The sequence below is a fragment of the Squalius cephalus genome (assembly GCF_949319135.1).
Source record: "Squalius cephalus genome assembly, chromosome: 8".
Classification (NCBI taxonomy): Eukaryota; Metazoa; Chordata; class Actinopteri; order Cypriniformes; family Leuciscidae; genus Squalius; species Squalius cephalus.
Window position 1 is genome coordinate 32551462 of NC_137129.1, and position 11842 is coordinate 32563303.

Sequence of the window (11842 nt, forward strand, 5' to 3'; positions counted from 1 at the left end):
CTGCGAGATAAAATTACTGCATTTGACATGTTACGTTTGAAGGATCTTATGATAACAAACATGTCTAACATGCCGCCTTCTGAGAATATAGTTCCCAGTATGTAGGCTATACGGTTATAAGATGGTTGTGTCTCATTTGACCTTGTTATTTGAACACGCTGTGACTATACAAATCATAACATGTAAATAGGAAAATGTTGGCGTTATTTTGTCACTTATTGGGAGCAGTATGCTAGCTGGAGCCGTTTAACTATCCCTTTAAAAGCTGTTTACCTGTAAAGTGCTGCTGTACTGGACATGCAATGTTCCTAAATTAAATTTTTTTTTTTTTTTTTCACAAATACACAGTGTAATTGATTAATAAAAAATTTTTTTGACAATGACATTGTTTGGTTTGATTGATTTGCAGTTATTCTGAAGTTGCATTATAATATTATTACCTGTAAATTTATATACTGTAATAACTACATATAAATATAATATTATCATTTTTAGTAATTTGAAAATTATAATATTTAGCAATAATGTATCAATATAGATATTACAGTACAATACTGTATAATTAATTACAGCAGAAGCAGAAACATTACAAAAATACTGTAAAGTAAATTACAGTACAGTTACTGTAAATCAAAATAGAGTAACTTGCTGGCAACCTTGCTGCCAGTACTGTACTGTAAAAATATAAGAAAATCGTTAACAGTGCGCATGGGTGTTAATGCACATATGTCAGCAAACTCCATGCAAATAATTATGTCCCTCTGACTGTTACTATGGTGATTTGGCAGTGAAAGTGAAAGTTATTTTGGGAGGGGGCGGATCTTTTATGTCCAGTGGAAAAGTTAAAAGGTCATCTGCGCTTCATATCAGATCATATGCTGTCAGTGTCTTCTTGCTGTGTGGATTGTTCAGACGAATTTGGTAAGAAAGATACAGACTTGAAAAAAACAAACAAAAAAAAAACTTTTGACAGGAATCTTTCTTTTTGTAAAATGAAATGTTCTGATTTTTTGGTCTATATCTTATACACAACAATACATTTTTCTTATTTATAAAAAAAAATTACATTTATTTATATAAAGTCTCCTTTAATGCTGTAATGTAAAATCGATTTTAGAAGGGTTTTTTTTTATTTTTTTTATACATTATAATCATACATTTATTTGGACTCCTGGAATGAATGTACTTGTGAATGTGAAGGAAACAACAGCTCCTCTGTACTTTGTCTAAATTCTTTGTGTGTCTCGTGCTCTGAAAACAATTTTGCATTTAAGATCTCTGTCTCGTGATGTCTACATGTTTACTTTGCATAAACACAATACCCCTTATTGAAAAGTGTGCAGGGAAAATCATTTAATAAAACTTAAAATGAGTGTATGATTTACTCATATTGAACTATTGAACATCTAATGGTTTCATGAATCATGTCTTGACAGGATCTAAATGGAGAAATGCTAAGATATAAAGCTTAGGAGTGTCACAATATAGGCCTTCCGCCAGATTTGGCCACTGTACAGAAAGCAAGTTGTAATTATTTTGCTGGTCCTAAAACGGGGAAGTTGCATCAGCCTCTTAACTACTGACGCCTTTCTGTGTTTTATTATTCCTCTGGCCTTTAGTCAAAAAGTGTGCTCATTCTGATGAAAACTATAGGATTATCATATATTTACTTCAAATATCTTTAGAGAGCAGGTTTTTTTTTTTTTTTTTACCCAAAATTGGGCGATGTGAGCATTATGGAACTCTAAACTCTTACATGTAATTTGTTTCATTCATACTCGACGACGGAGGTTGCTCTCGTGCAAAAAGTCCACAAGGTTCTAGAAAACCCCTAATAAGACATCCAGCTATAAAATGCAGATAGAGACATTTTGAATGATGAAACATGAAGAGAATTAACATACCATTGAGACAATATGGTATATCTGTGTTCTTTAAGACATCTCAGGTACTTTTCATAAGGATAATGTACATATATCTATAATGCAATACCAATCAACATAGACTTTAGCACTGTATAGAATACGATAAAACCGCATCAGTTCACAGAAGGAAGTTATTTCAACTTGGTTGCCATTAAATGTAATTGTTCCTTTTGTATGCAATGGTGTGATTCTTTACAAAAAAAAATTAAAGATGAATTTGACTGATAGCATTTTTTTTCAAGATTTCAATAAGCCTCTGCGACTTTGGTAAAGATGCAAGGAGACAGGGACAACACGAAGGGAAGGATCTTGTACTGATATGCCTGCCCTTTGAAGCTGAACCAAAGAAACAGACTGCATTGATTAAGTTTGGTCTTCTGTGTTTCAAGGCAAGTAAAACTAAAACTATTGCAACTGTTTGTTTTTTTAATACCAGGGACATAATATACTCTTGTAACAAGCACCACTTTAACCTACAGCCCACAGATGCCACACTTACCCTGTAACTTAATAGAAAAAGAAGGTAACAAGCACCACTGACCCTGTAACTACATAGCCTATATTAGTTATATTTCCCCAGTATAAAAAAAAAGTTTCAAGTTTTAGTTTTACTTGCCTTGAAACAAACTAAAAAGCCCAAACTAAAACAGCTGTACCTTTGCTATCAAAACATTACTGTATAAATGCACTGATATGTACCCCATAATTTTAAAACATGTATTCGTACACTATTATTACAAAAATCTACACAGTGTATGTTCTCGCTAAACTGCTCCCAAATGTAATATTTCTGCCTATTATAATAGTAGAATAAGTACCCCTTAGTTCTAATATACTTACAGTATAAATAATTTGTTGATTTTCCTGGTTGATACTCCTTTTTTCCTCAAACTTTACCTATTGTTCCCTTATACCTATACAAGTACGTACTTTATACTATAATTACCGAAAGCTACGCTGTAATTTCGTTTTACTTATGCAGTACTTTGTGGGCTGTAATCTAAAGTGTTACCAATGTTTCTTTAACTGGGGTTAAGCGCAGTGTGAAAAGCCCTTTAGAAGACCATCGTCTTTTCTTTTTTACAGGTTATCAGAAATGCATATTGTACAAAAACTGGGTTCTGGTGCACTTTTTTTGGCAAACAAACTCATGCTTACTTTCTTAGTCGAAGATAAAGATCAAAACAGGATGTTGAATTTACATATTACAGTATATTTGAGTATATGGCTATTACTGTCATAAGGATAACATTATAGTGGTAGTAGTAGTAGTATGTAGTGTAATGTAGACTGAGACACTATCACAACTAAAAAGAGTTTTGAGTCCCTTTTACAGTTCAGGTACAAGTCAATTTGCTCACTGAATATGGGTTGGAGCTCTTAATTTCTTGTTAACTTTCAAAGTGCACCAGATTGATACATTTTCTTCCAGGGGGTGCGTGCCCCGGGACAGGTCAGCATTGACAAATATTGTGTTGTAAATATAATTCAAAGTTGATGCAATTACAGACCAGTACTCCTGTTATTTTGTTTATCAGTCCAATATCAAACTGCACGGTTTACCCATGCATAATTTATTAAATCTACAGGTTGTTGTCCTATCTTTATAACAAGTGCTGGTCCTCTCATGCCATTTGCACATATATGCTTTAACAAAGCAACCATTTATTTGTCCATTTGACTAGTTACTGGTGATTGTGAAAGCAAGTGGAAGGGTTTGGGTGTATCCTGCTCTGATCAAATATCTGATTTTTAGGTGTATACTCTCACAAGCTTTGATACTTCGAGTTGCATCTTTCAGAGACTTCTTGCTCAGAAATATTTGGTAAGAATGAGAAATGTATATCGTCCTGCATCACTTTTTTTTTTTTTACATATATAAAACACATTTTCTAATGATTAAATTTAATATAATTTATGTGTATTCTGTTACTATATAGGTCCCTCCAGTAATTCTCTAACTGAATGTATGAAACTTTCTTCAAATACCATTAGAACCCCTCTGTGAAGGAAACAACTGTGCTTCAAGCATTTGATCTGTAAGCATAAAGGTAAGAGTTTGTCTCTGGTTGAGATATCTACACATTTGTACTTGTGTTAAATACATCAATAATGTCAAGATATTCCAATCATGAGGCTTATGTTTGTATTCCAACACATTTTTAGATGTCATCTGCCAATTACTTTGACATAACAGAAGAGCTGATGAAGCTCCAAGAAATGATTTCTACAAAAGATATTCTATCAGCGACAAACACAATCAAAGAATTCCTCAAAAAGCAGGATCTTGTAGAACTTAACATTGGTGTGACGGGAGAGTCAGGTTCTGGAAAGTCCACGTTTGTCAATGCATTCAGGGGTCTAGGGGATGAAGATGAAGGCTCTGCCAAAACAGGTGTAGTGGAAACCACTACAGAACCAGAGGTTTACCTTCACCCTAAATACAACAATGTGAAAATGTGGGATCTTCCTGGCATTGGAACACCAAACTTCAAAGCCGACGAGTATCTTAAACTGGTTCAGTTTGAACGCTATGATTTTTTCATCATCATTGCTTCGGATCGGTTCAGAGAATGCCACACTCAGCTGGCCAAAGAGATCATGAAAATGGGGAAAAGGTTTTATTTTATTCGCTCCAAAGTTGACTTAAGCATTGATGCTGAAAAGAGGAAGAAAAACTTTGACCAGAAAAAGATACTGGATACCATACGGAAGGACTGTGAAAACGGTTAGTTTATTCAGTTAATGATATGGCAATGTTTTGACAAACAGAGCAATATAAAAAATTCAGGTAGTCAATAACATTATGCTTTCTTGTGGATATATCTTTGGTAAAACAGATATTAACATGCATGTAATTATTGATAAATATTGTCCATGAATAATACAATATTCCTTTAATTATGATTACATCACTCATAATACCTTTATTTTATACCTTTTTACAGGTCTGCGAAAGATCGGTATAGAGGATCCTGTCGTGTTCCTGATCTCTGGTTGGGAGCTCGACAAGTATGATATAAATCAGCTGCAGGAGAGGATGGAGAAAGAGCTTCCACAGCATAAGAGACGTGTGCTGATGTTGGCTGTGCCGAATATTACACTGGAGATTAATGAGAAAAAGAAGAAATCTCTAGAGGAAAACATTGTAAGAGTAGCCTTCCTGTCTGCTTGTGTGGCTGCAATTCCTGTACCTGGTCTTTCGCTTGTAGTGGATTTAGCCATCATAGCATTTGAGATAGAGAAGTACTGCAAAGTCTTTGGTCTTGATAAGCAATCTTTGGAGAAGCTCTGTGAAAGGTCTGGAAAAAGTATAGAGACTATAGAGAGTCTGATAAAGTCAGTTTGGCATAAAGGAATATGTACAGGTTCAATCTTATCTATACTAACAGATGTATCCTTGCTGGTAACAGAAGATGCTGTTGAGTCTGTTCTTAGGTATGTGCCCCTTTTAGGCTCTATAACGGCAGGAGCAATGTCCTATTGGGCTGTATCAGCAATGCTGAAGAAAGCTCTGAATGACATAGCAGAAGATGCCAGGAATGTGCTAATGGCTTTACTGGAGACTTAAGTGTAATTAGACAGATTTAACGTACCAGCATATTTAACCAGTGGTTTCAAAGTTTGTAATATTCTGCATACTTACAAGTTAATTCTTTCGGAAAGTACATAATAGTTCATAAATACAAAGTTCTGGTATGAAACTCTAGATGGTGCAGGCTAAAAGGTTTTTTTACTCACCTGTTCATAATCACATCATTATCTATAGGGCACAGCTGATTGGTTCTTGCTGTATCAGTAGCCAATGAGCTCACTGCTCAACCTTCTATACAGCATTTGCCTTAGCAGTGCAGCGCGCTTCAGAAAACCTCCACCTTCCCCAGCTCCACCTGTATAGATCTGTTACGGGTAATTCATGTACGCTATATTGTTCAGCAGCAGCATGTCTCACTTGCTCACAGCAGCGTGTCGTGTATGTATTGGCAGTAGCAAGTCCCATACTTGCTCTGCCGCAGCAGCAGCAGCGTAGCAGATCTATTCCACCAATAACAAACACACAACATTGTCATACCCATTACCATGCCAATCCCTCTGAGAGTTGTCATGACAGAAATATAATCGTATTTATGTTATATTGATTGTTATTTTAAAATCAAAATAACATAAACCAATATAGCTTCTAAAAGATGCAGCTTACATCTTCTTACTTCAGTTAAAGTATATGGCTTTTCACTGCTGGGATGTTGTTGCTTGGGGTGGTGGTAGGGTTAGGGTTTTTTTTGTGTGTGTGTGTGTGTGTGTGTGTGTGTGTGTGTGTGTGTGTGTGTGTGTGTGTGTGTGTGTGTGTGTGTGTGTGTGTGTGTGTCAGTTATCAACTCACTAGTAAAGCTTTAAAGGCAGTTCTCTTCCCATTAGTGAATATGTTTTTCATTTTTGTAAACTTAGATCTTCTGCAACAGGGATATGGAATATAATTTATTATTTATTTTCCAATTAAGTTATTTTAGAAATATATACATATGTATTGCAATTTTAAACATGGATAGATGATTTAAATGAAATAGATGAAGTACTTCAACATATTTATCTTACTCTTTGGTTGTCACAGTTTAGTCTGTTTTGGTTTCGTTTTCATGGACTTTTAGTTTGCTCATCTTTGTTTCCTGTTTACTTTGTTCAATGTTCCTGTTTGCTCCTTAGCTGTCATGGCAATTCATCATTTGAATAATTTACAGGATACACATTCTACAATGTAGTGAAAACTGTATATTGTGAATACTACATAATCATATGAGGGAAATACACATTCAATTGTGATGTTCATTCATTTCTTCTTAGTTTGCTGTTATATTGTTTCCAGAATACCCCTTTATATATATTGCAGTGATATTGCATGACTGAAAAGAACATTGTTTGACTGTACAGATCTAAATAGGTTTGATACCAGATCTCTCTGCAAGTTTAAACTGTATTCAGCAAGTTAAAACTGTATTATTTAGATTTGAATCCAAGCAACCTTAAAGGTAAATTTAGGTATCTGTATGTATAGGTGTTTTAGTCATAAGTCTAAGATAAAAGAGAGACTTGCAAATGTTTAATTTGCATGCTGATACAGTGCACACTGTCTTGTCACACTGTCACACTGTTTTATAAATAAATAAAACAAATATTACAAATTATATAAAATATAAAAAATTTGTAATTGTATAAAATTTTAAATATAACATATAAAGTAGCTATAGGCTAATATAGGTCACTTCATGCTGTGATTGATTTGCAAAGTTTACATCTGCACAATCACAAGCTTTCCCTGCCATTTTGGCATATTGCTGTTCAGAAGTAAAAAGTGTCCTAATTTATTTTCATTTACAGTTAATAAAAAAGAAACCAAAAACATTTAACTGTTCTTGGTGCTAATCATACACTAGGCCTAAAAAACTAAAGCAGTTAAAGAAATAACATCTGTTCATTTTGTACCAGTGCGATGAGTGAAAATTGTTAAACCAACAAACCTACTACCTCTGTTGTATAGCCTATACCCTATAAGTCATAATGATCGTCAAAACCTTTATCTGATCAAGGTTATGATTAAGGTGGAAAAATAACCAGAATCTCTTTAGAATACAGGTAAAAATGTGTTAAATTTGGTTGTTTTAATACATATTTATTCAGTTTATCGTTATAGGTAGGACTATCAGGGTTTTTTTTTTAGACGGCTACATCTGATGATGACTTTGCAATAGCACAGGAGGACTGGGATGAATTTAAAGAATTCATATTCAAGATCTACAATCAGCCATTAATACAGTGAAGGATTACCTTTTAAGAGCAACACTGTGTTGTGTTCAATATTGGTCAAACCAATATTGAACACAACACAGTGTTGCTCTTAAAAGGTAATCCTTCACTGTATTAATGGCTGATTCAGGTGAGAGTCAGGTTCTGGAAAGTCCACGTTTGTCAATGCTTTCAGGGGTTTAGGGGATGAAGATGAAGGCTCTGCTGAAACTGGCCCAGTAGAAACCACTATGGAGCCTGAAGTTTACCTTCACCCTAAATACAACAATGTGAAAGTGTGGGATCTTCCTGGCATTGGAACACCAAACTTCAAAGCCGACGAGTATCTTAAACTGGTTCAGTTTGAACGCTATGATTTTTTCATCATCATTGCTTCGGATCGGTTCAGAGAATGCCACACTCAGCTGGCCAAAGAGATCAAGAACATAGGGAAAAAGTTTTATTTTGTTCGTTCCAAGATTGACTTTTGCATTACTGCTGAGAAGAGGAAGAAGAACTTTGACCAGAAAAAGACGCTGGATAACATCCGAAAGGATTGTGAAAATGGTTAGTTTATTCAGTTCACATGTTTTGAGCAACAAAGAGATTTAGATGTTATCTTTATGATTAATGTATTACAGTAAACCAATATGTTTTTCTCATGTAAAACAATCATAATTTTAATCACACTGCTAATAATTTATTAGCCTATATTATTTATTATGATTATAAAATATATAATAATCCTTTATTTTTTAAATATTTCATGATGCCCTTTCCTGTTTCTGTCTAGGTCTGAGAAAGATCGGTATAGAGGATCCTGTCGTGTTCCTGATCTCTGGTTGGGAGCTCGGCAAGTATGATTTCAATCAGCTGCAGGAGAGGATGGAGAAAGAGCTTCCACAGCATAAGAGACGTGTGCTGATGTTGGCTTTGCCGAATATTACACTGGAGATTAATGAGAAAAAGAAGAAAGCTCTAGAGGAAAACATTGGAAAAGTTGCTTTCCTGTCTGCTTGTATGTTATTCCTCTTCCTGGTCTTTCGATCACTGCAGATATAGCCATCATAGCAGATGAGCTGAGAAAGTACTACAGTGCGTTTGGTCTGGATGATCCATCCCTTCAGAAGCTTTGTGAAAGATCTGGGAAAACCATAGAGGAATTGAAGAGTCTGATGAAGTCTCCTCTGCATCAAGGGATAAACACAAATTCAATATTAACCTTGCTGGGTGCTGCATCTGTTCTTATATCAGAAGATACTGTTGAGTTACTTGTGAGCTTTATTCCTATTATTGGCAGTTTGGTGGCAGGGGGACTGTCTTATCTGACTGTCTCAAGAATGCTGAAGAGAGCTCTGAATGACATCGCTGATGATGCCAGGAACGTGCTGATGGCTTCACTGGAGACTGAAGTGTAAAAGACAAGAATATTCAACAGTGTTTAGAACTAATTCCTATTGGGGTATTTATAGACAAAAACATTTATGACATTTAACGCAAAATATCTAATAGACATTTATGATATAGATTTCATGTTTACATTTAATTATCTGTTACTTTTATACAAAGCAACATTAAACTAACCATGTCTCTTACATCTAACCTTACTTCATTTTTCATGCCTAACATGATAACACTTTGAAACACAATGTACTAAAACGTTCTGTCCTGTGTTTTTGAATTCTGGATGTTGTATTTTTACCATACCCCTTTGACTTTGGTAGTGTGAGTGTAAAAATAACACATTTGGGAATTGAAACTAGACAGATGACTAAATTTGAACCTAGTGATTAACAATGAAGTAATCATTAAAACAAAGTTTGCTTTACCTGTAACAGAAGGGTTTGTCAATGAAAACCAATCAAATTGTGGGGAAATTATGTAATGCAGTATGACATTTTTGCCATACCTCCTTATTCTATAAAAACTGTTGTATTATTTTTAGTTGGTGGGATTCTCAATGGAATTTGTCTGAGATCCTCCGGCCTTGCTTCTTCTTGGGGGAGATTCTCTGAGAACTGCTCGAGAGATCCTCCGGCCGTGATTAAAGCATTTAAAGGACATTTGCTAAGGTCTGTTTGTCGATTATTCCTGCGCAGGAAAAAAGCTAGTCAGGGAAGCAAGTTAGTTAGGTAGCTACTATATAGGGAATGTCGATTGGAGACAACCCAGTAGAATAGAAAGGGAATGTCGATTGGAGACAACCCAGGTAGACTTAGAACTGAAAGGGAATGTCGATTGGAGACAACCCAGGTAGACTTAGAAATGAAAGGGAATGTCGATTGGAGACAACCCAGATAGTTAGGTTTAGGGAAAAATCTACGACAATACAAAGATCAATATTCCAGATTCAGTCATCCAGTTTCTCTGTTGATCTCTGTGGGTTGTTACCCGAACATAATGTGTTGAATAAATAGCATCTGGGTTCAAACTTAAATGTAATAACTTACGAAGCGCAATTACATCCCAATATTTTGAAACAGGGTAAAAGTACAATGGGCCAGATAAAGCTGAAGTGTCAAAGGTTGTTAAGATTTATCTATCAGCTATTATCTGTTATATATCAGATATTATATGTTATATAGCTATATATCAGCTATTTAAACTGTTGCCACAGTAACAACTGCCATAAATCAACTGATATTGCCGTTTGTTAAAGTGGACAAAACTTAAAATGAATGCAAAAAGTATATACAGTATACAGTATATTTCATATACAGTATATCTTGATGATCACAAAAAAAGATCCATATGATCTTCCTCACAGTTCAAATGGGAGTTTCAGCTGAAACGTCTGGGTTTCCCTTACATTGCTCAGTAATCACATTATTTTATTTAGCCTTTTTCATTATTTTGTTTGTTGCTGATGAGTCCAAAAAAAAAAGGTTTGCATGTGTGTATTTGGATGTAAATGTCAAGCATTCTTAAAATCTCTTAGACTCATAACTACGGTGAACATATTTTGCCTTTTGAGATTATCTTCAAACCTTTGTGTGAACAATCGCTCTCGGGACGGGTTCTTTTGAGGCAGTGCCTGCCTTTGACAAAAGTCCTGACACTCTTTATTCTCATTGTACTGCTTTTCATAAATGTTACAGAACAGGTTTGAATACTCTGTCATACTCCAATCAGCCAAATAACTTTAAATAAAGTAATTTTATTTTAAACTAAATTTTTATTTATTTGTAATTATTTATTAAGGATTAAAGAGATTTTTTTCTGATTGTTCTTGTGTGTTATATGCCACATGAACTTATATTTGCAAGTACTTTCATCACAATTCTTTCATTGTTTCTTTTCAGGAAACAAAAGAAGATCAATGCAGCTCTGAATAAACATACCATGCTATTTTAAGCCTCAGTGAATGTAGATATCCACCCAGTGTCCAAAACAGGTAAGTTAAAAAATAAGGTTAAAGGGGTGGTATAATGCCCTTTTAAAATATGTAAAATAAGTCTCTGATGTCCCCAGAGTGTGTATGTGAAGTTTTAGCACAAAATACCCCATTACCCATTATCAAATTGTCACTTTTTGAGGGTGAGCAAGAACGCACTGTTTTTGTGTCAGTCCCTTTAAATGCAAATGAGCTGCTGCTCCCAGCACAGGGGGCAGAGTTTCAACAGCTTGCACACACACATGCACTGACAATTTCAAAAACGTTTAGTCTTTTATGTTCAAACCGGAATCAGAAAGATGAAGAGACACAAGAAGAAGTGACAACATGTAGAAGCAACTGGACATTTCTGAATGGCTAGTTGATGGATTTATGTAGCTTATGTGTAGTTATCTTCTAGTCACTGATTGGCATATTCTGTCATGATAATCTATAAATTGTGTTCAGGAAGCGGGGTTTATGTAAATTCTAGGGTTGGTGATGTCACTAACCCGGGAGGAAGCTTGTGTAGTTCCTACCAGCCGTTTGTTGTAGTCCTTAAAAAGCTTTAAAAGAAAATATCTCCCTTTGCTTTGAACTTTGAACGTTGTAACTTTGCAGATGTTGTTTATGCTCAAACAGCAACATTACACACTAACTAAAGTTAGAAAAGTGAAATCATACTCAACCACCACTTTAAATTAAATCAAAATGATTACAAAACTAACTTTTAGCATTTCATCCACTTTCCTATCCACTTTCTTTG

The 11842-nt window shown here is 34.9% G+C and overlaps 1 protein-coding gene and 1 pseudogene across 5 annotated transcripts; both read left to right on the plus strand.

Moving 5' to 3' along the window:
- The first annotated feature begins 854 nt into the window (after positions 1–854).
- LOC307162561 (interferon-inducible GTPase 5-like) lies at positions 855–7071 on the plus strand. Of its 4 annotated transcripts, none has more exons than XM_079877970.1 (5): positions 855–921; positions 3682–3750; positions 3921–3976; positions 4092–4653; positions 4874–7071. In XM_079877970.1, exons 4-5 carry the CDS (start codon positions 4092–4094, stop codon positions 5494–5496), a joined length of 1185 nt encoding a protein of 394 aa, XP_079734096.1. In that variant the 5' UTR covers positions 855–921; positions 3682–3750; positions 3921–3976; the 3' UTR covers positions 5497–7071. The 4 variants fall into 4 exon arrangements, with proteins under 4 accessions (XP_079734096.1, XP_079734095.1, XP_079734093.1 ...); XM_079877969.1 differs by having other exon boundaries at positions 866–921; positions 3866–3976; XM_079877967.1 differs by lacking the exon at positions 855–921 and adding an exon at positions 2188–2314 and having other exon boundaries at positions 3866–3976.
- A 407-nt stretch (positions 7072–7478) lies between these two features.
- On the plus strand, positions 7479–9763 carry LOC307163316 (interferon-inducible GTPase 5-like; annotated as a pseudogene). Its single transcript, XR_013824072.1, has 3 exons — positions 7479–7484; positions 7862–8270; positions 8497–9763. The product of XR_013824072.1 is annotated as an interferon-inducible GTPase 5-like (transcript).
- The last annotated feature ends 2079 nt before the right edge of the window (positions 9764–11842 follow it).

Coding starts and splice junctions, on each gene's coding strand:
- LOC307162561 (XM_079877970.1), top strand. CDS start 4,092: ATGTCATCTGCCAATTACTTTGACATAACAGAAGAGCTGATGAAGCTC. Junction 4,654..4,873: donor ACGGAAGGACTGTGAAAACG/GTTAGTTTATTC, acceptor ACCTTTTTACAG/GTCTGCGAAAGATCGGTATA.